The following is a 26,178-nucleotide window of genomic DNA, read 5'->3' as shown; positions in this document are numbered from 1 at the left end:
TTTCATTTAGTATTTTAATAATATAATAAAAAAGACAGTACAAAATCCAAACTTTTTTTTTTTTACAAGTTCAGATACATATTTTTACCCAAGTGCAAAATACTCTATGAACTGCATCAGTTGCTGCTTACTGTTGACCGTGTATGAGATGCTTACTATATTGGCAGCAGTGGAAGGCAGATATCAATACAATATTTTGAGATTTCTTCCCGTATTGAAAAAAAAAAAAAGCCTCCCACATTGATGATGATTCTTTGAAACTTCAGTTCAACTCATACAGAAGAACAGAGTTTGTAGTTTGTCCAAACTTTTTGACACACTGTATTGCCTGGGTAAGCTGGTAACACAGCGGGGCTCCTGCTCCCTTCAATTCTGACAGGATTCCTAGTCCAAGCAGTGGCTCAGGGACAGGCGCCTTCGTGCTGTGTGCGTCCACGTTCCTTGTGCTTCTGAGAGAAGCCAGCCGGTGTATACTTTCTGCTACGGTCAGCTGTATTTGTCTCTATGCTGTTGGTTCGCAGCCGTCATAGTGAATTTCGGCAGCAAACACGAAACGCCTGAGCGCTCTGTAACATTTCTGACACTGAGATATGACCCCATGGTCCACTCCAGAGTGACCTCAAGCACACATATGGCGGGCGCGTCTCAGAAAGTTTCACTGGGGCCATAGGCCAGGCCTGCCATTTTGGGGGATGTTAGGGCGTGCGCAGCTCAGTAGCAAGCCCCTGGGAATGTCTAGGCCTGGGCCGGGCAGCTCAAGTCCAGGTTTTGGTCAGTTTTCTCCTGGCTCTTGAGAACCCCCTCAGGGTTAGAGATGGGCTGGCCTCACTACAGAAAGAGGTGGGAGTCAAAGAGGGGTCACAGTGCTGCAGAGGCTGTAAGTGCCTTCCTGATACACGTCACTTGGCCCCTGGAGCCCTCAGGAAGTGGCTTTCTGTGCCCAAGCTCAGATCAGGCCAGGCCTTGTGCTAAGAAGAGTGAGGTCCCACAGTCCTTTGCACCCATAAGCACCCCATCCTGCAGGGAAGCCTTTGGGTCAATTCATGAAAGATTCCTATTTACACCACCTTCCTGTTCCGCCCCCACCCCCCCCTTACCACTGGAGACCTCTATTGTCTGACCTGTGAAATCCCTAGAGTCCCTGAGTGTTACACCACTTAACCCCTGGTTTGGTGCCCCAGGGCCAGTTTCCTCTGTAAGCTCAGCAGCAGCTTTGCGTGGATCCACAATTGTCAACTGAAATGACCCAACTAAACGTGGTTGATGGAGCGACCTTACCTGCACATTGGCACCTGTCTGGATATCAGTGAGCCCAGTGGTCTGTTGGCTGCACCGTGGAGCTCGGGTGTGACTGGAGGTGTGTCTGTGTGCAGGGTGTGAGAGGAAGGAGGGGAGGAGGATCCCTGGTGGCCGAGCTGAGGAAGAAACCTCACTGCTTTCTGAAAATGGCAGGGGAGGAGTCGGAAGCCATTCCAGCGCCTGGTAGGATGGTCAAAGTAGATTTAGGCAGTCTTCACGCACTTCCTGGGAAGTGCTGACGTTCTTGCTTAACTGGCTATATCCTCTTCTGGATGAAGCCTTTACCAGTCTCATGTGGCCCTCTGACCCAGGGAGACAGAGGCAGCAGCCCTCCGTCCAGCCCCAAGCCCCGGGGTATTGGCTAATGTGTCATGGCCTAGCTTTGCAGTTGGCTGTTCACTGGCTGGTGTGGTGGGAATAAGGCTCCTTTATTTAGTGCTTTTCTTGGGGAAGAATAGCCTGGGACAGCCCCCTAGAACAGGGTCTGAGGAGTCCGGTAACTGGTAAGACTACAGCTTCAGGGAGCTAGAAGGAGCAAATGAACAGGACTTTTATAGACAGCAGTTGGATCAAGGGTGGGATGTGTACAGGGCCTGAATTTGAGCATGGAATTGGTTCTTTTTAAAAAACAGTAGCTGAGTCAGCCTTGATGTAGCTCCTAAGGGAGCAGTGGCCAGTGTCAGGCACAGCGATGGTCCCTTCACCCGCTTCGTTGTGGGTCACTGTCCTGTTCTTGGTTCCCACACACTCGTCTGTCCTTGGCAGCCTGAGTCAGCCTATCCCCTGGTCCACTTCCACATGCACACCAGGAAGAGCATGAAGGGAGGAAGAGGGTTTTTCCCTGCTCACAGTAGATGACTGACCAATTCCATCTGCATCTACGATCCTGAATCCACATCGAGTCCACAGGGTAGCAGGATTGGCTTAGCCAGCAGTCCTTCCTGCTCCATCAGCTGTCCAGAATGACTGTGCTACACATCAGAGCCTGGGGGACGGCCCTGGCTTCATCTGGCCCAGGGCCCTGGAGATGTTGGTGGCCACAGAGGGACAGGTGAGATGCTCCAGCGCTTGGGTTCACGAGAGTCAAAGCTGATGCTCTTTCACCCCACATACTGTTCTCTCTTGGACAGCTATAAATAGTTCTTGTAAGAGGAAAAAAGAAACGAACAAAAGAAACAAAGCCCCTCCCTCTAGACAACACAGAAAGACTCAGAGTGATTGCACTTATTCGATGTGGACAGGGTGGGCAGGAGGCTCGCCAAGTGCACACACTCCTCTTGCTGCCCACAGCCCAAGCCAGAGGTAGGCGGCCCAGGTGGCTGCCGAGTGGGGTCCCTCTGGAGGAGCCCACAAGCCACGTGGGGCTACAAGGGAAAGGCAGCTGTAGGCAGAGGCCCAGGCTGGCGAGGCTCCACAGCCAGCTTTCTTTAAGGACAGCACTTAGCCAGGGGAGGAGTGCTCCCCCAGGGGGCACTTCGGTGGGGTGAGGGTGTGGCTGGGCCAGGGGCGACAAGAAGAAGGACCAGTGTTGGAGGCTGGTTCCCACTTGTTCTGCAGGTGAGTCCTTTAGGAGTCCCAGTTTCTTCTTTCTGTTTTCAGCAGTGCTGCGACGCCTGCTCTGTGCCCTACAGAGCTGCCGTCTCCCCGGGAGCCACGCCGCTCTTCTGCATTGCCAGCCTGGTGGTACGGGCTGTTCGTGAGCCCCTATGGGCTTGGCCTCGCGCAGACATACAAGGGAAGAAAGGGAGGAGCTGTACAGAGGAGAAAGCCAACCGTGTAGGTGGCCCAAGGCTCAAGCCTTGTGCCCCAGCAGCCGGGTGTTGGCATTAGCCGGTAAGGTTAAGGCTACTTTGGCAGGACCCTGGGTTAATATTAAGAGTCACCCTGGAGAGCACAGTAGGGGATATTCTGGCTCCTGACTAGCAAGGCACCACCCTATAATGGTAGAAGCCCTTCTTACCCGTCCTGTCCCCATTCCCCAGCAGACCCTCCTCTACTGTGGGTCTCTAGTGCCCTTCCAAGCTGATGGGCCGGGGACCTGAGCTGGCACAGTGGGAAGGGAGGGGACAGCACTATCCCTTCACCTCTGGGGGCGGCGGGGGGGGGGGGGGAGCCAGCACTGAACGGCTTTTCCAGAGAAGCACGGAAGAGGAGAGAGAGAGAGAGAGACAAGGAAGCTGGAAGACAGACAGGGAGAGTGTCTGGTCTGCGTAGTGAATAGTCCTCCAGAAAGACAGAGTTCATGACTGGGGTTGGGGGCTGCCGGCTCTGAGGGCTAAGGAGTCTGGGGCTCCGAAACCTGCGTCTTCGGGCCGGTAGGCACTATTTGTAGGGCCTCAGGAAGCTGGAAACTTTGGAGCGCAGCAACTTGATGAAGGATTTTGGCAGCATCTCCTTGTGTTTCTCTGTGTACTTGAAGTAGTTTTGGGGGTGGGCCAGCACCTCAAAGAAAGCCTTGATGAGCTTCTTGTCCTGGAGGAGGTGGCAGGTGGCAGTGTCAGCCTCAGGGTCATGGACGGGAAAGAAGACAGCAGCTCACCCGTGCCGAACAGCAGCTGATAAACCAGGAGCGAGCTCTGCGCTCTTCCAGCATCTCCTCAGATCGCTACAGCTCAGGGGCGGCCCACGCCTTCCGCTCAGGCCCAGTTCTGCGGAGCTGTCCTCGATCCCTCTTCCTCACAGCCACAGCAAGGCCTGTGACGTTTCCCTTCAAGACACACTCGGGGTCTGACCACTGCTTGCCGTCTCTACGGCTACCAACCTGGGCCAAGCCACTGTGATTTCTCACGTGGACTATTACCACAGCCTCCAGCTGGTCTCCATGTTTGTTCATTCCCTCCCTCCCTCCCTTTCTTTTCCTGCTTAAAATTTTTATTTCATTTTTTTATGAGAGAGCAAGAGAGGGACAGAATTGGTGCACTAGGGCCTGTTGCCACTGCATTTGAACTCCAGATGTGCGTGACACCTTGTGCACATATGTGACCTTGTGCACATGCATGACCTTGTGTGTCTGGCTTACATGAGTTGAACCTGGGTCCTTAGCCTTCGCAGGCAAGCGCCTTAACCGCTAAGCCATCTCTCTGGCTCCAAATACTTTATTAAGAAAGGAAGAGGAGCCGGAGAGATGGCCTAGCAGTTAAAGTGCTTTCCTGCAAAGCCTAAGGACCCAGGTTCGATCTCTCTCCAGATCTTACATAAGCCAGACGCACAAAGGTGAGGCAAGTGCAGGGTTGCACACGCCCACTAGGTGGTGCGAGTGTCGAGAGTTCGTTTGCAGTGGCTCTTGCTCTCACTGTCTCTAAAATAAAATAGTTGAGAGAGAGGGAGAGAATGACTATGGTTGTGCCAGGGCCTCTCGGCACTACAAATGAACTCCAGACACATGTGCCACTTGGAACATTTGACTTCATGTGGGTACTGGGGAATCCAACCTGGACAACAGGCTTTGTAAGCAACACCTTTAACCACTGAGCAATTCCCTGTCCCCTCTTTTTCCTTTTTTAAAATATTTATTTATTTGAGAGAGAGAAAGAGGCAAGGAGAGAGAGAGAGAGAGAAAGAATGGGCACACCAGGGCCTCCAGCCACTGCAAATGGACTCCTGATGCATGTGTCCCCTTGTGCATCTGGCTTATGTGGGTCCTGGAGAGTTGAACGGGGATCCTTTGGCTTTGTAGACAAATGTCTTAACCACTAAGCCATCTCTCCAGCCCTCTTTTTCCTTTTTTTTTTTTTGTAGCACTGGGATTGAGTGTAGGCCCTCACAGACCTTTGCACCTCCCTCACCTTCCCTGTCTATGACAGTCGCATGACATAGGGTCCAGCCAAGGGCCAGGCACTATATGTTACAGCCCAGACCTCCTGACTTCTAGGAGGTGGGGCTTCCAGCCTCTCACCCTCACTTTCATCAGAATAATTGCACTACTTCGTGCACCTAAACTGTGTGGTGCATCTGACTTCTTTTCCTTCTAGCTCCTGAGCGCAGTGGCCTCCCACCTCAGCTGTGCGCAGCTGGGACACAGGTGTGCACACCACCACACCTACCTACAATGGATTTGAAACGATGGTCCCAGTGCTTTAAAAATGTCTGAAAATTATGAAACTCTTTGATGTCTGAAAGTTTCCTAGAGACTTTTGTCATACCTGTTTAAAAAAAAAATTACTAATGGTTGGGTGTGGTGGCGGACGCCTTTAATCCCAGCACTCAGGAGGCAGAGGTAGGAGGATTGCTATAAGTTTGAGGCCACCCTGAGACTACAGAGTGAATTCCAGGTCAGCCTAGGCTACAGCAAAACCCTACCTTAAAAAAGAAAATAAAAGAAAAGAAAAAAGATGTCCTAGGGGGTAGGAACGTGGCTCTTTTCCTAATGTGCAAGGCTTGAGTTTAATCCCCAACCTGAAAGGAGGAGAGAGGAGAAAAGGAGGCTTCTACCAGTGAGCTGATCCTCAGAGAGCTGTGCTCTCCTGCTGCTTCTCTGTGGCTGGAAGGAAGTGAGGGTCTTGGGCACGAACACCTTTCTACTCTCTCTCCACCTTGGGAGGTGGAGGCAGGAGGATCAGGAGTTCAAAGTTAGGCTTGGACAGATGCATATGGTGGCACATGCCTCTGGAGTTTGTTTGCTGGCACACCCATTCTCTCTTTCTCTCCCTCTCTCTGTCTCTAATTAAAATTCAAAGTTAGGCTTGGATACATAGCAGATTCAGAAGTAGCCTGGTCTACATGAGCCTGTGTTTCAAAAAAAAAAAAAAAAAAAAAAAGGCAAACAACAAACAGCCTGAATCTCTGGACAGAAGACATTTTCTGTCTTTCTCCCAAGATGGGTTGTGTTCAAAGCCCAGGTCTCTTGGGCCAGGCTCTTGAATCATGAATTTCCTCATCTGTGCATTGGAAGGATGCGCGATCTCCCCGATAAAGCTGTTGTGGGTACAGCCAGTGCCCACGCTGGCACTCAGCCTGGCACCGACACGCTTGTGCACGCTCGCTGTTAGCATTCACTTGCCTTTAGGATCTCCTGGTGGTTCTCAGAGGCGTACAGCCGGCCGTCCCGCACAATGTCTTCTACCAGCTGCTCGTAATCCTCTGCGAAGTCGACCAAGGTTGGGGGCTGAGGGCAGGAGCTCCTCCTGCTTCCCCGCTTCCCCCTCCTCCCCACTCTCCTGTGCTGGCTCACCATCGTAGGTCACATAGGGAATCTGGAAGCCACGGGCGCTGTTGGCCTCGCTGGTCTTGAAGTTGATCCAGAGTTTCCTGGAGCGGGCCGTGAAGGCGATGGGGCGCTCATAGGTCTGGCAGGTCTCGTAAGTGGTGATGGAAGATGGGGAGGCTGGCAAGGCAAGCGGGGGTCAGGAGGGGGCCGGGCCCGGCTCCCGGAGCCCTGCCAGCATGCGGGCTGTGGGGCAGGCCAGCCTCAGACAGACTCCCTCCCCAGACACACCCACTCGCTGCCGGCTCCCTCCACTGTCCCTGACTTCCCTGCCCAACTCCTGGCACTGTATGAAACGTGGCATTTATGTGAACTGAACGACCAAAGGGAATGGAGTTCTCAGCCCAGGGCTGGCTTTCTTGACTGCCGTCCTCTGCCCTGCCCGTTTTCTCCGAGGCTGCCCTCGTCCCTCACTGCTGGCTCTCCTGTGTCCCGACTGCCCTGCCCTGGACCAGAGTCGCCGTCCCAGCGGGTTGCTGTGCCCTGCCCTCTCCCAGCTCTGCAGCCACCCACAGTTCTTTCTCATGACGAGGACGTCCCCACACTCGTCCTCAGATGGCAGGAAGATCTCGGGTACCACGATAAGGATCTTGCGCTTGGGTGGGGGGTTGATGTTCCAGACGCACTCCACGCCGGCTGGGTAGTTGCCCGGGTAGTTGGGGGACTCGATGTAGCCGGTGAACTCACCTAGCTCCCCGCCACACTGCCGATCTGCAGTAAGCCCCCGTGGAAAGAGCAAGCGAGAGGGGAAGTCGGGGAGGGGCCCCACACCTGGGCAGCCCCCATTCCTGCTCCTCATCTACTCCGGTTCTAGGTCCTCCTCCCTCGCCGTGCTCTGCCTGTCCCTAACCTGTCTCCAGGAAAGGCTGCCCCAGGCCGACTCCAGCAACGGGTGTGGTCTGAGGGTATGGGGACTAAGTGGAGGTTGGACTTTCTTGCCTGTCCGCCTCTCTTGCTTCCTGCAGGCAGACCACTCCTCCCCCACAGTTTTTTTTTTTTTTTTTTTTTTTCCTGAGTTAGGGTCTCACTTTAGCCCAGGCTGACCTGAATCTCACTCTGCAGTTCAGGCTGGCCTCAAACTCACAGCAATCTTCCCACCTCTGCCTCCCGAGTGCTGGGGTGAAGGACGTGTGCCACCACGCCAGGCGCACTCCTCTGTTTGCATGCCCGTTGCCCCCTGGCCTCTCCCCACTTTCCTCCAGCTTGGCACGCCACACACATACTCTTGCACTGGGCCACACTGGTGGAGCCATCAAAGTCAGTGCTCGTATTTCCCGGGCAGCGGGTGCAGAAGTTCTGGCGGAAGTCTGGCTGATAGGAGCCCATGGCGCAGCGGATGCAGCGGTGGGTGCTGGTGTTGTAGTAGTGGCCCGGAGAGCACTGGACTGCAGGTGAGGGGAGAGGAGGGGTCAAGAGGGTGGGCGGGTGGCAGGCCACATCAGTCATGACAAACTGGGACCAAAGACGCCTTTGCTCCTTCTAGGGCCTCAGCCTTTCTCTGCCATGCCCGGATTTCAGCCCAGTGGTCGTCCACAGGACCAGTCCTCTCTTTCTGGGTCTCAGCACTGTCAAACTGACACAGGAGCTCTCTGGGGGCCCTGGGAGAATGAGCTACCAGTTATCCAGGGGGGCAGTGCAGCCGCTAATTACTCTGCTGTTTTTTAAATATATATTTACTAACAAAAGAGGAGAAAGAGAGTATGAGACCAACTCCAGATACATGTGCCACTTTGTGCGGGCACTGCAGAACTGAACCCGGGCTGGCAGGCTTTGCAAGTCCCGTTAACTATGGAGTCATCTCCCCAGCTCTTGGGATTGATTGCTTTGTATCTTCAGGTTTGGCCTAAGAGGTAGCCAGGTAGGTCAGGCAGGGCCCCTTCCCGGTCTGGGAAAGATGGTGGGGAAAACACACTTGGGTCTGCACTGGGGACCTGGAGAGGTTTTGTGGAGCACTTTCTACTCTCAAGTGTGTGACAAATCCTGGGACTGTTTTTTTGACTTGGAGACTCTTTGCTAGCAGTGGCAGTCAGGGCGGCCCCCGGGGGGAGTGCAGTCCACACACCTTTGGTGTCACAGTCTTGGAAAGAGACGGCCCCCTCGTGCTTGGTGGTGAGGCCCCCACCACACGGAAAACACAGGGTCCGTCCCGCTTCAGGTTGGTAGGTACCACGTGGGCATGGCTGGCAGGGCTTGAAGCCATCTACTGAGTGTTGGCCAGGTGGGCATTGGCCTGTAATGAACCAAGGGCCCAGCTCTGATGGGGATGATCCTGCATCACCCCGTGGGGTCACCCCGTCTCAGGGAAGAGAGGCACACAGGATGTCAGCTAGGAGAGTGGCCTGGAGCTTGGGCCTGCCCTTTGGGAAGCCCCATGCCCATAGGCATCCCAGTGCCCACCCTAGCCCACTCTGTGGTGTTTTTTTCCCTTGGCACCTGCACACGTGGTGACGTTGGTGGCTCCAAGAGGCCCGTGGGCATCACTGCCAGGGCAAAGGTCGCAGGAGAGCTGCCCTTCCCTCTCTTGGAAGGTGCCTGCTGGGCATGGCACACACTGCTCCGTCTGGCCGTGGTAATACGTTCCCTGCGGGCAGCTGACTGAGGGAGAGTCGGCCGTGCTAGCCACCCCCACCTCCCACCACCCGGGCTGAGGACTCCCCTTCCCACTTCCCCAGATCAGGGAACTAACAGAATCCTGCTCAGAGAGATGGGGAGGCCAGGCCTTTGCAAAGGGCTGCTGGCCCTGCCTGGTGTCTTGGATTTCAGCCAGGGACAAGGAGAAGATAGTGGGCAGGAAAGTCTTGGCTGCCTCACCGTTTGGAAACTGCCCCTGAGACCACGGGGTTCTGCTCTGGCCAGTGCCTTCCCCACCCTCTGCTCCTCAGCAAGCTCCCTTACCACACTTGGTCCCCGCACGGTGCTGCCCGGGCCTGCAGACCTCCGCCAGTTCTGCTCGCTCCCCGGATGCCAGGCCCGGCTTGTGGGCTAGCTCGTAATCAAGGCCCGCCAGGCGCAGCAGGAAACGGTCCTGATTGATGGACTTTTTGAGCATCTTCAGGGACCCTTTGAGTCGCCGTTCCATCCGCTGTCGGAGGCAGGGCAGCCCACAGCCAGCTGTGGTGGATGGTGGGAGTCAGGAAGAAGACAGAGAGTGGCCTGAGCAGGTGGACAGGAGCGCAAAGGCAGGCGCTAGGAAGGGACAGGTACGAGGGACAGTCCTTGGGCCGCCATTATGCAGCAGGCCCCTAACAGAAGCTTCCTCCCATCCTTTGGGCCCAGCTCCTTTAGACCCTGGCTCTGTGCCCAGCAGTGTCCCAATTCCCACCTGTGGTTTCTTCAGCTCTGACCTCTGCCTCCAGTTCCAGGGTGAGCCGAGTGACCTCCTTGCCTGGAGGGGTCCGGGCCCGCCGGCCCTTGCCCTTCCGAGAGGAGTCACACTTAAGGTGGATGAAGGTGACCTGACAGTCAGAGCAGGGGGTGCCACCTAGGGAAGAGTCCTTGTCACCCTCAACCTTGGGGGAAACATCCCCTGCTGGCTTTGACTTCTCCACCCGCCCTCGATTGCCCTCAGCACATCTGCCTGTGCCTCAGTCCTGGGGTCGAGTTCACTGGTTGGTGGGTGATGTGGGGCCCTGTGCCTACAACTGCCTCCTCCTGTCGTGGGCCCTGAACAGGTGTCAACAAGCAGAGGAACTGGGGGGTGGGGTGGCTGAGCCCATCACAGCGAGGCCCCCATACAGACCTGCGACTCGGCTGGCCTCCTCAGCTTTGCCTTTGTTCCGCAAGTGCAGGCGGCATTTGGCGTCCTTGATCTTGAAGGAGGCCCGCTGTTTAACTGGCAGCGCTGCAGCCTCTAGAGGGATGACAGAAGCTCAGCACAGTGTGTGTGTGTGGGGGGGGGGGGAAGGGGTGGGCACTGAGGACGGGGTCACTGTGGGCCGTGTTTCGAAGCCGGGCAGTAAAGGCGGGGGCTTGGCTGGATCCGTTACCAGGGGCTCAAAGGAGCGCGGCTGGAGGCTTGTCAAAGTGGAAGTCAGCCTCGGGGTAGGCAGGGTTGGGGGCAGTGGGTCAAGAGAAGCTTCAGGGCTGGTGCTCACCATGGCAGTGGCTGGAGGTGGTGCTGTTTCCGGGGTGGCCAGCTCGGGCTGGAGCAGCCTTGGGGCTGGGGGTGCCACAGCTCACCGTGAAGCCGTTCTCGGACTCTGTGAGAAGGAGTCTGTCACCACCCTGACCTTCCGCCCACCCCCCTCCCCCGCACTGGATCCCTCCTTCTCATACCTGGTGAGAACCGGGCTCGAGAGGGACAGGTCAGGGCACAGGTGTCTTTCTTGCCAGAGCGGTTGCAGCTGAGCATGGCTTTTGAGGCGCCAGGACTGCCCTGACATTTCACTGGCTCTAGGAAGGGGAGCAGGGCCTGAGGAGGTGGAGCATTCCTCGCCCACCCTCTCCCTCAGTGACCCGTGCAGAGAGAGAAGAGCTACTGTCGTGTCCTTGGATACTGATGAAGATCCTTCACGCATTTCCCAGAAGTGTCAAGTCTCACTCAGGCGGTTGCCTTCTCCACCTTTTCCCTCCCCTCCCCTGGAACTGCAGTGCCAGATTCCGCTGGCAGGGGGCGCCGCGCACCTGTGCAATCCTTGCCATTCCAATGAAGGCGGCCGTGGCCTGCTGGGCAGGTACATTGATAGCTGCCAGGAGTATTGATGCAGCCAAAGCGGCAGCCGCCCCGGTTGACACTGCACTCATCCACATCTGCGGGAGGAGCGGGCAGGGAGTGAGGGCAAGAGTTCCAGGTACACTGAGCAACACAGGATGAGAGATTTCCAGCAGTTTACCTGCTGTCTATAGATGACAATACCATACGAAGTACATTTGGAAGTTTGTTAGTAGGGTGTATGAAGATGGCTCAGTGGATAAAGTGCCGGCCACTGAAGCTGGAGTACCCAAACTCAACCCCCAGGCCCCACGTAAAAAACTGGGAGCTGGAGACAACAGAATGTGAATCCAGGGTGAGAAAGCCTGCCTCACATGAGGTGGACAGGTGAGGGCCAACCTGAAAGTCCACACACTTCCACACATGCTCCATGCACACACACCTGCAGTCACACACACACAAATAACGCCTTTAAAATATTACAACTTTGGGGCCAGAGAGGAGACTTAGTGGTTAAGGCACTTGCCTGCAAAGTCTAATGACCTGGGTTTGATTCCCCAGGACCCATGTAAACCAGATGCACAAAGAGGACCATGCATCTGGAATTCTTTTACAGTAGCTAGAGGATCTGGAGTGCCTATTCATTCTCTCTCTCTCTGTTTGGAAATGAATAAATAAAAAAATTTTAAAGTTAAGTTGTTGTCGGGTATGGTGGTGCATGCCTTTAATCCCAGCACTCAGGAGGCAGAGGTAGGAGGCCACCCTGAGACTACATGGTGAATTCCAGGTCACTTTGGGCTAGAGCAAGACCCTACCTCGGTAAAAGAAAAATTGAAACTGTTAATGTGGTAGATCTCATGCTAAATACTCCTACAACAAAAGTTTTTAGAGATTGGCATGATGGTGCATGTTGCAGCAGAGGTAGGAGGATCGCCATGAGTTCAAGGTCATCCTGAGACTACTGAGTGAATTCCAGGTCATTCTGAGTGAGACTGAGACCCTATCTTGAAAAAGAAAAAAATAACTTTAAACAATTCTCTGGTCTGAGCAGTGCTCAAATTTCATCCCCTTGTCTCTGTCCCCAAAGGAGCCATTGGGAAGAGGCCAGTCTGATCCAATTTCTAAAGTCTTCCACTGTTACCCACCAGTGTAGCTGGAGCTGAGGATCCAGGGACCACCCCAGTGAGGAGTGGGAGATAAGGATCTTGGGGGGCAGGGGTTGGGCGCGGTGGCAGGCATCTATGATCCCAGCACTTGGGAAGTGATGGAAGGCGGATCACCGTGAGTTTAAGGTTATCTTTGGCTCTGTAGTGAGCTCAAGTCCAGCCAGGCTGGGCTACCTCCTTCCTAATAAGAAAATAATTTTGAGGCCAGGCGTGGTGGCACATGCCTTTAATCCCAGCACTTGGGAGGCAGAGGTAGGAGGATCACCGTGAGTTTGAGGCCACCCTGAGACCACATAGTGAATTCCAGGTCAGCCTGGGCTAGAGCGAGACCCTACCTCAAAAAACCAAAAATCGTTCCAGCTAGCCTTTGGATGCTGCCTTAACGTCTCCCGTTCCAACACAGTGGGGCAGACACGGCCAGAAGCCAACAGGGGCTCAGGCAATTGGAGAATGCCAAGGTGAGAGACTAGGGAGGTTAGAGAGTTGCTGGCTTACCGCCACAGTGGGTGACACCATAGAGCAGGTAGCCACGATGACAGAGACACTGGAAGCTTCCTGGTGTGTTGATACACATGTGGTCACAGGTTCGATCAAAGGAGCACTCGTCTATATCTGGAAGATAAGACAAGGAACCTGACCCACGCTCAGGTGAGGGACCCAGTAGAGGGACCCTGGAGTTAAAGAAACCCTGGCAATGCTGACCCTGCCTACCTCCCCTCTACTTGGAGCCAGCCCCTGTGAAGCCTGGTGCCCATGGCTCGGGCAGGCACTTCTGCCAAAGGGTGATGTCTCCCTTGCCCTCTGCCAGGCTGTGTGCTCCAGCGTGGGGCTGACGTGCGGACCGGAAGGCGGGCGGCCTGCCTGTCTGCAGCATGGCATGGCACTCCCCACGGGGTCTGCTGGGTGGCTCCGGCTCTGGCCGGGGGTCCCGAAGCCCCCTCCCACTCTCAGAGCCTCTCCCGAGGCTTTCCGCGGGGCCCCGGCCCGCTCACCCTGGCAGCTCCTCTCGTTGATGAGGAGCTTATAGCCCTTCCTGCAGCTGCACTCGAAGCTGCCCACGGTGTTGCGGCAGATGTGGTCGCAGCCCCCGTTGTTCAAGCGGCACTCGTCGATGTCTGCGGAAGCAAGACAGAGCAGGCCAGGGGCAGCGCTGAGGGCTGGGAATGAACGTGGAGAGAGACCTGACCAACCCAGCAGGGCCCTGGGACTCTCCCTCCGGCCTCCTTGCCTTCCCTGTTCAGAAGATGTGGCCATTTGGAACATCCTGTCTCTGGGATCAGGCTCAGGCCACTAGGGCACTGTCAACAGTGGGGAGCAGGTGGGCTTTTGACCTCCAGGCTAACCCACGCCCCTAATCTCCAGCTGATGGCCGTTCTGGAGAAGGCTTGCTGGGTCGTCCACTCTTCCCCGTTGCCCACTCCTGTCGCAAGGGCCCAGTCAAGAAAGGGGCAGCCTTCGGGGAGGCGGACCCAAAAGGCTGGGTTAGGCAGCTGGTGGGGGAGGGCACAGGCAGGGGCTGGACTGGAGCTGCCTGGGAAGACTGGGCCGGGGCAGCTTTCAGCACTGGAGCAGGAAAGGGGTGAGCAGCTTCCTTCCTGAGGTCAAGTTCCTCAAGCTGGTGGCAGACAGGACCCAGGCTCCTCGCCCCTCCTGGAGGGCAGCCTTCCACTTCGCTGGAGGCTTACCTGTCAACAGCCCTTGGCGGCAGGAAACCTCTCAACTCTGCCTGGTTGACCTGCTGCCCCAGCCCTCCCCCTCCTGCAGCTGCCGGGCCACAAGACACAAAGAAGGAACCCAGCTCCTTCCAGTCCCCACTCTCCGTGAGCAGGGAGCCCTTCCCTTCGTGTTTCTCCCCATCCTTTTCCAGACTGCTAATTAAGAGGGGAAACAACAGACAGTGTAGGAACTTGTACCATAATGACACTAAGCCCGAGGGTGTCCATGTGCCTTGTGCTTTTAAGTACTTCGTATGAAATAACATCCCCGTTGTACACCCATGAGACAAGTACTAAGGCACTGGCAAGACGCTGAGGCACGGTGCCACAAAGCACCTGGCCCTGGGCTGCAACACAAGGACGAGACAGAGAGAGAGAGAGAGAGAGAGAGAGAGGGAGAGAGAGATGTGGGGATCTGAGCTTGGGGCCAGGCGCTGGCACGGTGTCCCTCCCTCACTGCTGTTCTAGTCTCTGGGCCCTTGTAAGGGGCCTCAGACCATGGCTGGGCACATGGGGACAGGGACAGTGTGAGGAATGCAGGCAGAGAAGGTTGCCGGACACACTTGTGACCTCATGCACATGTAGTCAGGGCTCAGCTATCTCCCCAGCCCCGGGAGGGGAGAGTGGCCTGTTTGTTCACGTCAGGGCTGAAGCCCTCCCGCTCCCGGGGGGCAGGGATGAGAGCAGGGGGAAGACAGACTAGGGCCAGAGGGCACTGGAGTGCAGGCTGGATTTGGGTGCTCCTCGACCTGAGAGGGCAGGGCTCTTTACAGGGCGAGGGTCGAGGGGCTGTGCTCCTCTCGCGGCCCTTACCTTTGCAGGCCTTCCTGTCTGGCTGCAACATGAAGCCCACAGGGCAGCTGCAGTGGACACCAGTCGCTGCATCGTGGCATTTGCTGTCACAGCCCCCGTTGTTGACGGCACACGTCTCTGTTTAGGAGGGACGTGGGGTGGCAATGGCATTGCTGGCTTTTTTGAAGACTGCCACCCTCAGGTAGCAGAGACCACAGAGGCCCCAGGAAAGGCCTTCACTCCCTCCAGGACCTCAGCAGGCGCTTTAAGCAGAGGCTTCCAGCCCCCTCCTCCCAGCCCTCCCAACCCCGGCCCCTCCCAAGTGCAGCCAAGCAGTGCACGTCCCTGCCCCCTACTTGATTGAAACAAGGTGGACAGCAGTGAGGCAGGTACAAGCCAGAGCTGTCAGGCAAGAATGTGCTAGAGGGTGGGAGAGGTGGGGGAGCAGGGGGCTATGGAAGCTCAAGAAGGGGTTCTGCCCACCAAGAAGCAGAAGGGACAGGCCCGAGTTTCTTCCTTCCACTAACCATCTCCTTGGGGGTGGGGGTGGGGTCACGGTAGGACAACTGCGCCCTCAGTGGGTTGATAAGTGTATTTAAGACAGCCAGGGACGTCCATCAGTTCACCCCCTCACTCCCTGCCAGCTACAGGACTGCCTGCCTGGCCTCAGAGGAGACAGCTGGGCAGTGTCCTCTACTGTCACCACCTCCCAAGCCCTCCTGTCACCCCACCCGGAGACAAGCTGGCTGTCTACTGGTAGTCCTTTTCTGAAGCTCCTGTGGGAGGGGAGGAGGGCAGAAGGAGAAGAATAGAGAAGGATAGGTGCAAGAGGGGAGGGGAGGAGGAAGAGCTTCCAGAGCCTTATTTCAGCTACCAGTCTCCTCTGGTGCTGCCTCTGGGATGCTGAGCCAAGTGTGAGTTCAGAGCTGATAGGAAAGCAGGTTTGAACAGCAGCGGGGGAGAGTGAGGCTAGTCCGAGGAGAAGCCAGCAGCTCAAGAGCCTGACTGCGTGCTGGGGGCAGCCACCATCCTCCCATTCAAACCTCAAGATCCCCACTGGGGAAGGTGGGAGAGTGGCTCTCAGGATCCAGGGAAGTCGGGCCCACCCATGTCACCAGCCAGGGCTACTAGAAGAAGCCCATTTCTGGAGTTCCCTGGCTATGTCCCTGTCCCTCTAATGCTCAGGTCTGGGAGCAGCCACAGAGAACCCTCCCCTGCTATTTTCACCTCAGTCTCTCCTGAAGTTCCCAAGACCACAAGAAGCCCAACTTAAGCTCAGGCTCTCAGTCCAGCCTCCCCTGAGAGTGCTCTGAGCTAAGCAGGTCCACTGAGCCCTGGGATATGAAGTCCTGTGCACGGACCTTCCGAAGGACCTGGGACGGAGAAGCAGAGCTGGAATAATCCATGTCAGGTTGGGCCAGGAAGCTGGGCAGCTACCCACCTCAGTGGGATAGCCTTCCTCCGAGAAGGCTGGGGGTGGCAGAAGGCTGCCTTGAGAGCCTTGTGTACCAGGTGCTGACTAGAGAGATGCTACACACTGCCTTGATCCCCACAGCACCTGAGGGAGGACTGTCACCACCCCCCCGCCCATCCTGCAGAAGGACAAGCTGAGGATCAGAGGGGAAGGAGCAGCATTATCGGAGGCTGGCTGGTGAGAACACAGCAGAGCCAGGACCTAAAACCGGTCTGCAGAGCCCAATTCCCTACATAGATCTTTGGTTGATGTGAGACTATGTACTAACATGGTAAGAACCCACAAAATCCCCCACTGTACTCCATCAGTGGCACTGGATTGCTCATTAGCTGCAGTGACTGAGTGGGGGGTCTCTATGTAGTGATGGTTGGGAATGGGCTGGGACGTTAGACGATGGTTTGGAGCAGGAAGCAGCCAAGGAAAGAGAGCGGAGAGTGACCAAACAAAGAAGACAAGATCAACATGAAGGCTCCCGGGCCAGCTCTTAGGGACTCAGGCGTCCTGTCACCCAATGGGCCCAGTGCCCAGGCTGCCAGGGGAGCCCTGCTGGGCATGCAGTTAGTGGGAGCCCCAGCGGGTTAACCCTTCCCCTAGCAAGCCAGCAGGAGTGAGCAGAGAGCAGACATATTTACCATTAGAAACGGCCTGAGTGGGCATGTGCTGCTCTAGCCGTCTTTCCCCTGTTTGACATTGTGAAAAAGCTGTTTAGATGCCAGGCGGGCGCCTCTGTGGCCCGCAGGCCTGGGCCCTCCCCACGCCCTCTTCCACCCGGCAGGCCCAAACCACTGGCCCCCATATGATGAACCCCGGGGACCCCCCCCCCCACAACACTGCCTCATGCCTCAGCCTTGTCCTGCCTGAGATCCTTAAGGAAGCCAAACCCTACCAACTGACTGCAAAACTGAGACCCCTGGTCTCAAAGGCAGCAGTGTGGGTTCAACCCCTCACTTCATGCCAAAGGTAACATAGAGTCCCATCCCAAGTGGCTCAAGCTGAGGGTCCTGGTGACCCTACACAATGACATTCCCTTCTACTGAGACTGGTGAGAAAACAAATTCCAGGGCAGGTCAGCCCAGTTTGCTCAGAGTGGAGGAAGAGGAATAAGGAAAGAACACAGCTATATTTATTCTCTTCTGCTTCGCTTGCTATGGTCCCCATGGCAGGATAGGTACTGGGTTAAAAAAAGAACTTAAGAGCTGGAGAGATAGATCAGTGGCCAAGGTACTTGCCTGCAAAGCCTAAGGACCCAGGTTCAATTCCCTAGTACCCATGTGAGCCAGATGCACAAGGTGGTGCCTGCAGTGACTGGAGGCCCTGGTACTCCCATTCTCTCTCATTGTCTGCCTCTTCCCTCCCTGCCTTCCTCTCTCCCTCTTTCTAATAAATAAATAAACATATTTTTAAAAAAGAACTTAATAGGGGCGTTTTCAAAAGCAGCTATGTCTGGAGTGATCCTTACAGACACCAGAGAACTATCTATGGGCCCAAGCTCTGCACTGAACCATGCATCTTCTTCCTGAGGATTACATGCCCCTTCCTTCAGGAAACTGGGGTTGTATGGCTGTGTCCAGGGGGAAGTTCGAAAGGAGGAGATGGCAGAAGGAGCCAGAACAGCCCAGCAAGAGAAGGCAGAATAGAAACAACATGTTTCAGGCCTCTGAAGGGTTAATGGCAAGGGACATCAGAGCAGGAGGGCGGCTCTCTACAAAACCGTGTGCAAGTGCCCAGCGGGTGCCCGAGGGAGTCCCCTGAGAGCACTACCCGCTCCAGGGCCTGGGTCTGCAGGGAAGGGCCAGTTGGCTGTCCCGTTCTTAGGCTCAATGTCTTGTCTTCCATACACGCATTAGAACTGTGTTCACACTCCTTCACACCCTGCCAGTCGATCTCCCACAAATACTACTCACAGAGCGCCCAGCCTTGCCCCCCAGCCGCAGCCTCTCATTTCACTTCCCGCTTCTCCCAGGGGCCGCCCTGTCCTGTTGTCTAAAGTCCTAAAGTCGCGCACTCAGGGAGCTAGGGATTAACTCTAAGGAATTTAGCTCACAAGGGGTCAGGAAGAAGGATCCAAGGTACTGAGAGGATGGGAGGTAGGAGTGGGCAAGGAACTGAGCAGGCTACAGGTGGAGCTGAGATGGGGCAGGGGCATGAAGGGTGAAGGGCGTAGAGGGATGTGCAGGAGGAACGAGCAGAGAAAGGAAAGCCCGCTGATCAGTTCAGGGCTGGTTCCAGGAGTGTGAGCGCTGCTGCAGGCGGCTTCAGGCTCACAGTGGGGTGCTGGGCTGTGACAGCTCCCATCTCAGCACACTAGCCAGCCAGGGCTGGGGTCGGACTTCACCCCCCTCAGCCCTCACGGCCTTGGCCCACCAAACCCTCTGCTACAAACCCCAGTTTAACAGCGCTTCAGTCCTGAGAGGAAGGGGGTGGACAGAGAGTCAAGTGTCCTTTCAGTCTCAGGGCTCTCCCTCACTGGGCTTGCCATCAACTGGGTCTTCACGCCTGCACCCGTGGCTCTGCCCAGCACCTGGGTCTCCGTGAGCTCACCGCTCGCCCTCAGTTCCCAAGGACCCCCCACCCACCCTCAGCCTTGTCCCAGGCGGCCGGCCCTCCCCTGGCCTCACCCACCGATGCACGTCTTCCCGTCCGTGTGGAGCACAAACTTGACGTGGCAGCCGCACCGGGGTCCCTGCTCCGTGTCATCGCACGTGTGCTGGCAGCCGCCGTTGCCGTAGTTACAGGTCACTGCACACAGGGCAGGAGGCACATCAGCTGGCTTCTCCCTGGCACCTCAGGTCTGCACAGCTGGAGAGCGGCCCCTTCCCTGCCTCTCCCGCACCGCCCTTCTCTCCTCCCGCCCTGCCCCGCCCCGCCCCCGCTCCAAGTATCTCACATTTACAGTCCCGCTGGTTCTTGGTGAGTTCGAAGCCAGGACGGCATTCACAGGCAATGCCCCCCTTGGGGGTCTCCCGGCAGATGTGGGCGCAGCCATGGTTCTTGTTCATGCAGTTCATTCCTTCTAAAGGGCAAAATCAGAGGGGTGATGTTCTGCTTGCCAGCCCTCCCGCCCCCCCCCCCCCCGCCGGATGTCTCAATGGAGTGGAACCATTTGGGGCCTGGGAAACAGAGGGTTCCACTGAGGCTGCAGCCCAGAAAAGGGACTACAATTTCCATCATCGGCTGTCTTGCCCACCGCTCTGTGCCGCTGAGCAGAACTCGGCCATGCCAAATGTGTTAGCAGTACTGTTGCCACCCTGAGAAGCACCCACATGGTCCCCCTGCCCTCCAAACCAGCCAGGTCATGAGACTGGGGGCGGGGTTCGAAAGGACTCAGAAAAATCCGTTACAGGCTCTTCGCTCAAAGGGCTTACAATGAAAATGGAAAAACAGAAGATAAATAAGACCAGTAAAGTGGTCAGGAAGTGATTAGTGTAATCAGTTACTATACTGCGAACATTTACTAAGCCTCTGCCACAGGTGAGGTGGCATGTGGGTACTGGAAACACCAAGATGGATTAGACAAAGGTCCTGCCCTCAGGGTGTTCCAGTCTAGTGAGGGAATGAAACCCAAAAGCAAATAGGATTGCACCTCACATTTTTGCTCAGCCTTCCCAATCCAGGTCACGGAAGAGGGCACCCATGATCAGAAATGGTACTTGTGGGCTGGAGAGACGGCTTAGTGGTTAAGTGCTTGCCTGTGAAGCCTAAGGACCGTGGCTCGAGGCTCGATTCCCCAGGACCCATGTTAGCCAGATGCACAAGGGGGCACACACGTCTGGAGTTCATTTGCAGTGGCTAAAGGCTCTGGCATGCCCATTCTCTCTCTGTATCTGCCTCTTTCTCTCTCAAATAAATAAATAAAAATGAATAAAATATTAAAAAAAAAAAAAGAAATGGCACTTGCCCTAGGTCTGGACCAGGGGACATCCCAACATAGCCTCAGTGCCAATACTGACCCAACCTGAAATCTATTCCCACACACCTGTCTAACACAGCATCTGGGCGCGCCCCTAGCCCTTAGGCTAAGACTTGAGCTGAGGGACCGAGGCTGCAGGAAGGGCTAGCCGGTGAGAAGGGAGGTATCCCGGGAGAGTGGGAAGAGAAGTCTGGGGAGGGGGGTCCCTCCCGGGTCACGTCTGACCTTCTGGCCGCTGGATGCAAGTGTGCTGGTTGTCACTGAGGAAGAAGCCTTCTCGGCAGTGGCATTCGTAGCTGCCCATCATGTTGACGCAGCTCTGCTGACAGCCGCCATTGCCCTCGGCGCATTCATCCACATCTGTGCGAGACGGGCGTTTGGTGAGGACCCGGAGAGCCAGGCTGGGGACGCTGACGAGCACGGCCCCACCCAGACCTAAGCCCAGCCTTATTTTATTTATTTATCTTTTACCTTTATGTTTTATTTATTTATTTATTTTTCTCCATTTTTGTTAACGTTTTCCATGATTATAAAAAGTATCCTATGGTAATACCCTCCTTCCCCTTTACTTATTTATTTTTATATTTATTATTTTTACATTTATTTATTTGTTATTGAGAGAGGGAAAGAGGCAGAGTGAGACAGAGAGAGAGAAAGAGAGACAGTGGGCGCAGCAGGGTCTCCAGCCACTGCAAACGAACTCCAGATGCATGCGCCCCTTGTGCATCTGGCTTACACGGGTCCTGGGGAATCGAACCCAGGCCCTTTGGCTTTGCAGGCAAGCGTCTTAACCGCTAAGCCACCTCTCCAGCCCCTAAGCCCAACCTCAGCAGGGTCGCAGTTCCGCTGAGTGCAGAGGCCACTGCTGAGGGCGGGTGGGCTGGGGCACGTCTGTCCGAGCCTGGCTCACCTCCGTGAGGATTGGTCCCCCTCTTCCCGCCCTGTGGAAACTGGGTCTGAGGGCAGAGGTTAGGAGAGGAGGCAGAGAGGGGGAGATGAAGACAAGAATGAAGACTGGTCGCCTTGGTCAAGACAGGGAACCGGGAGCGGCTTCTGGCTGTGATGAGCAGCCAGGAATCGTGACTTTGTGTCCGGAGGGCATTGTGGCCATGCTACCAAGGTTAGAAGGAATGGCTGGGAGGGGAAAGGCAGTTGAACCCCAACTCCTCATGGGGCAAGGACCATTTCCGTGGACAGGCCACAGCCCTGGCCTTCCTCCCCTCCCCCAGGCCTAGGCTTGCTGCCACAGTCCCTAGCTTTTCTCCTATTTTGGTTTAACAAAACAAAGTCTGGCAGTGTGGCAGGCAGGCATGGGGAGAGCTGCCAGGCTACACCCTGGATGGCAGAGGGGGACAGTAGACTGTTGCCCCCCAAATAACGAACCCCAGGGCCAAGCTCACCCCAGGACTCTCACACTGACATCTTGACTCCATCCCCATGTCAGCCACTGTCCTCCCACAGTGTGCAGGGGTCCGGGAGACATAAGAGAAACTGGCTGTCCAGTGGAGAAACCAGAATCTGGGCTCTCGGGGACTCCTCTGTCCCTCCCTTTCCACCCAGCATGCAGGGGTCCAGGAGACATAAGAGAAACTGGCTGTCCAGTGGAGAAACCAGAATCTGAGCTCCCGGGGACTCCTCCGTCCCTCCCTTCCCACCCTTCCTGCCAAGGCACATTTTGGTCAAGGTCGTAATAGGGACTCAGATCCCATTGGTTCTTGCGTGGGAGACGCATCTTCTGGAAGGGCTGTGTCATGCCTTCCTCTGCTCTGGCCCATCCCTCGGTCTGCCCTGCCCCTCTCTTGAAGCTCTCGCCCCATCCAGCATTCCATCTCATGTGCCCTTTTCTCTCCTAGCCTCGTGACTATAACTTTTACCAAGTGCTTTCCTCAGGCTCTCCATGGGGAAACTGAGGCCCACAGAATGGACAGCTCTTTCAAGGATTTCCTAAGAGTCAGAAGAAAGGTTGAAGGGGCTGGATGGATGGCTCAGTGGTTAAAGGTGCTTGCTTGCAAAGCCTGTCAGCCTGAGTTCCACTTCCCAGTATCCATGCAAAGCCAGATGCACAAAGTGGCACATGTATCTGAAGTTTGCGTGCAGAAGCCACAGGCCCTGGCACACCCATATTCTCTCTCTTTCTCAAAAAAATTATATTTAACTTTTTTTTTTTAAATTTTATTTATTTATTTGAGAGCGACAGACACAGAGAGAAAGACAGATAGAGGGAGACAGAGAGAATGGGCACGCCAGGGCTTCCAGCCTCTGCAAACGAACTCCAGACGCGTGCGCCCCCTTGTGCATCTGGCTAACGTGAGTCCTGGGGAACTGAGCCTCGAACCGGGGTCCTTAGGCTTCACAGGCAAGCGCTTAACTGCTAAGCCATCTCTCCAGCCCATTAACTTTTTAAAAATTTATTTATTATAGACAGAAGAAGGGAGAGAGAGAGAGAAAATGGGTGTGCCAGGACCTTCAGCCATTGCAAATGAACTCCAGACACATGCACCACCTTGTGCATCTGGCTTACATGGGTCCTGGAGAATTAAACCTGGGTTCTTGGGCTGGACAGGCGAGCACCTTAACCGCTAAGCCATCTCTCCAGCCCTAAGTATTTTTATAAAAGGATTGAGACTTAGATGGACCTTTGGGCCTCTGAACCTCTCCATACCTACTCATTCTTTTGTCCCTCTGGTTGGTTCTCCCCACATACTTATCGAGGAACACGATTTACTGAAAATCAGGGCCTTCCAAAGGCCTACAGGCTGCTGGGCAACCCCAACCCACTCCCAGGGCCACAGCTCCTCCTCCCCAAGGAGTGGCCGGTAGTCAGGGGCTCCTCCACGGCAGCTACAGTAGCAGGAGAGGCAGCTGGGGAGGTATGGAGAAGAGCTGGTTAGGGACCTGGGTGTGGAGGCCAGGGCCCAAGGGTGGCTGTGACACTCGTGTCTGCAATAAAAAGGCCTTTGGACAGGTCGTCCGTTTGGTCAGGTGAGGAGGGCTTTCTGGCCGTAACTGCTCAGGTTTCTTTTCCTGCTCCTCTAGGCTTTGTTTTTGCTTTGGTACCAGAAAAAGAATGTTTGGGAGAGAACCCTTGGCATGAAGTCAGCTCCTCTTCTGCTACAGGCTTCTGACTTTCTACTGGAGGAGGACTCTCTCTGGGTCCTGGTAACTTTCCAAAACTACACAGGCCAAAGTTGAGTTTGCTGCCTCTAGAGTCCATGTGTGACAGGGGGATCAGGTCAGACCTTGGCCTCTGGAGGGGAAAGAGTTAAGACTGGAAGAATGAAGAGGAAACCAGCTATAAGAGCCAGAGGCTCCCAGGCCTAAGGCAGTGTGGTGGTTTGAATCAGACATCCCCCATACACTCATGTACTTGGGGTGCCTGGTTCCCAGCTAGTGGCATTTTGGGAGGTGGAGCCTTGCTGGAGGAGATGTGTTGTTGGGGCAGGCTTAGGGGTGTTATAACCAGCTCCCCCTGGCCAGAGCTTAGCTCAGTCTCCTGCTGCTGTTGTCCACCTGCTGTGGCAGAGGTGACGTCCAGCCTCTGCTCGTGCCATGCTTTCCCCTGCCGTCCCCTTCAGACTGTGAGGCAAAACAAAACCTTTCCCCCCACCAGCTGGCTTTGGTCGGGGGTTTTGTCCCAGTGGCACGAGGTGACCGGAGCAGGGAGCTTGATCTGCCTCATCGGTTCTGGCGCTGAGCACCTGCCGCGTGCTGACGACTGAACAGGATTCTGCTTTTTATTTTTCTTTCTTCCTTCTTTCTAGTGCTAGAGGTTGACCTCCGGGCCTTCCCATGCTGGGCAAGCACACCACCACTGAGCTACTTCCCCAGGACTCTACTACACCTTCACACACGCTTCTCAAGATGAGCTTCCTAGCAGCAGCGGCGCCCATGTGGAGCTCAGTCATCTTGGCACTCAGGAAGTCACACTCACCACGCTCACCCCCCTCACCTGGGAGCACTTTCTAGCAGTGTCTCCTCCCACGCTCTCCAGCCAGCAGGGGGACTGTTCCATCCCCAAAGGGGAAGTTTCCCCTTCTCTCTTGGAAGAGTGCAACCCCTTTCTGATCACTTTCCCCTCCTTGCGTGAGAAATGTTAAAGTCACCTCATCCCTACAAAATGTACCCCCAACACACACACACACACACACACAAGCACACACACACACACACACACACACACACACACACCAGCACACACACAAACACGAGCACACACACACACGAGCACAGCTCCCTCACTTACCTAGACAGTTGTGTCCGTCATGGGCCAGGTGGAACCCGTCGTAGCAGGTGCATCGGTAATTACCAGGGATGTTGACGCAGTCGTGCACACAGCCCGCGTTATCCTCCCGCTCACACTCGTCCACGTCTGTGGGCAACGAGAAGCTGAGACCTCTGAACCCACACTGAGACTCCCACCGACCAGCCCTGCAGCTTCTTAGAAATATGCATCTCAAGCCAGGTGTGGTGGCGCACACCTTTAATCCCAGCGCTCGGGAGGCAGAGGTAGGAGGATCGCCATGAGTTCGAGGCCACCCTGAGACTCCATAGTGAATTCCAGGTCAGCCTGGGCTAGAGTGAGACCCTACCTCAAAAAAACAAACAAACAAAAAAATGCATCTCAGGGCTGGAGAAGTGGTTCCGTGGTTAAGACACTTGCCTGTGAAGCCTAGGAACCCATATCTGACTCCCCAGATCCCACACAAGCCAGATGCACAAGGTGATGCATGCACAAGGCAGCAAACACGCACAAGGCGGCACGTGCACAGAAGGCACACAAGGGGGCACACGCACACAAGGGGGCACACACGTCTGTAGTTCGATTACAGTGGCTAGAAGCCTGGTATGCCAATTCTCTCCCTCTGATAATAATAATAATAATAATAATAATGAGTAATCTGTTGGGCTTGCATCAAAAAATATGTATCTTCGGGGCTGGAGAGATGGCTTAGTGGTCAAGGCACTTGCCTGTGCAGCCTAAGGACCCAGGTTTGACTCAACAAAACCCATGTAAGCCAGATGTACATGGTGGCACATGTGTCTGGATTTCGTTTGCGGTGGCTGGAGGTCCTGGTGTGCCTATTCTCTCTCTCTCTTTTTCTCAATAAATAAGCAAAAATTTTTAAAAAATTAAATATGTATCTTGGGCTAGAGAGATAGTTCAGTGGTTAAAGGTGCTGGTTTCAAAGCCTGATGGCCTGATTTCAATTCCCCATTATCCACAACTCACATAAAGGCAGATGCACAAAGTGGTGCATGCATCTGGAGTTTGTTTACAGAGGCAAGGGGGTCTGGTGCACCCATTCTCTCTTTCTCTCTTTGCAAATTAACAAATAAAATAAAATTTTAAAATATGTATCTTAAGCCGGGTTTGGTGGTGCACACCTTTAATCCCAGCACTCGAGAGGCAGAGGTAGGAGGACTGCCGTGAGTTCGAAGCCACCCTGACACTACATAGTGAATTCCAGGTAGCCTAGACTAGCTAGAATGAAACTCTACCTTGAAAAGACAAACAACAACAAAAACGATCTTAGCTGGGCATGGTGGCACACTCTAATTCGAGCACTTGGGAGATGAAGGTAGGAGGATTGCTGCAAATTTAAAGCCAACCTGGGACTACAGAATGAGTTCCAGGTCAGCCTAGGCTAGAGTTAAACCCTACCTCAAAATAAAAAAAAAAAAAAAGGGCTGGAGAGATGGCTCATAGGTTTAGGCACTTGCCTGCAAAGCCTAATGACCCAGGTCCGATTTCCCAGGAGAAGATTCTGTTATCTGTCTGCCTCTCTCTCTCTCTCTTTCTCTCTCTCTGATTGCAAATAAGTAAGAATGTTTTTAAAACTAAAAAAAATTGTTTTTATTTTTATTTATTTGAGAGCAATAGAGAGAAAGAGGGAGAGAGAGAGAGGGAGAGAGAGAGGGAGAGAATGGGTGCATCAGGGCCTCTAGCCACTGTAAACAAACTCCAAAT

The 26,178-nt window shown here is 55.0% G+C and overlaps 1 protein-coding gene across 7 annotated transcripts in view; it reads right to left on the bottom strand.

Annotated features, from left to right (window-relative positions):
• The window catches only part of Scube3 (signal peptide, CUB domain and EGF like domain containing 3), a 46,013-nt gene continuing 19,835 nt past the window's right edge, over window positions 1-26,178 (bottom strand). For 3 of the 7 annotated variants that reach the window (XM_045155704.1, XM_045155705.1, XM_045155703.1), the window contains 21 exons: window positions 24,454-24,579; window positions 20,436-20,570; window positions 19,188-19,313; window positions 18,923-19,039; window positions 16,933-16,980; window positions 14,848-14,964; window positions 13,312-13,434; window positions 12,815-12,931; window positions 11,126-11,251; window positions 10,778-10,894; window positions 10,597-10,701; window positions 10,242-10,352; window positions 9,825-9,983; window positions 9,398-9,613; window positions 8,936-9,097; window positions 8,565-8,732; window positions 7,726-7,887; window positions 7,016-7,213; window positions 6,470-6,622; window positions 6,299-6,378; window positions 1-3,771 (listed from right to left, as the gene is read on the bottom strand). In XM_045155704.1, the coding sequence (XP_045011639.1) occupies window positions 3,622-3,771; window positions 6,299-6,378; window positions 6,470-6,622; window positions 7,016-7,213; window positions 7,726-7,887; window positions 8,565-8,732; window positions 8,936-9,097; window positions 9,398-9,613; window positions 9,825-9,983; window positions 10,242-10,352; window positions 10,597-10,701; window positions 10,778-10,894; window positions 11,126-11,251; window positions 12,815-12,931; window positions 13,312-13,434; window positions 14,848-14,964; window positions 16,933-16,980; window positions 18,923-19,039; window positions 19,188-19,313; window positions 20,436-20,570; window positions 24,454-24,579 (2,816 nt within the window). In that variant the 3' untranslated portion in view covers window positions 1-3,621. The remainder of the gene's footprint in view (window positions 3,772-6,298; window positions 6,379-6,469; window positions 6,623-7,015; window positions 7,214-7,725; window positions 7,888-8,564; window positions 8,733-8,935; window positions 9,098-9,397; window positions 9,614-9,824; window positions 9,984-10,241; window positions 10,353-10,596; window positions 10,702-10,777; window positions 10,895-11,125; window positions 11,252-12,814; window positions 12,932-13,311; window positions 13,435-14,847; window positions 14,965-16,932; window positions 16,981-18,922; window positions 19,040-19,187; window positions 19,314-20,435; window positions 20,571-24,453; window positions 24,580-26,178) is intronic. The other 4 variants (XM_045155707.1, XM_045155706.1, XR_006638475.1 and 1 more) reach the window with 3 other exon arrangements.

This window comes from Jaculus jaculus, chromosome 8 (assembly GCF_020740685.1).
Source record: "Jaculus jaculus isolate mJacJac1 chromosome 8, mJacJac1.mat.Y.cur, whole genome shotgun sequence".
In the NCBI taxonomy this organism is placed as follows: Eukaryota; Metazoa; Chordata; class Mammalia; order Rodentia; family Dipodidae; genus Jaculus; species Jaculus jaculus.
This window is presented reverse-complemented; position numbering and strand designations above follow the sequence as displayed.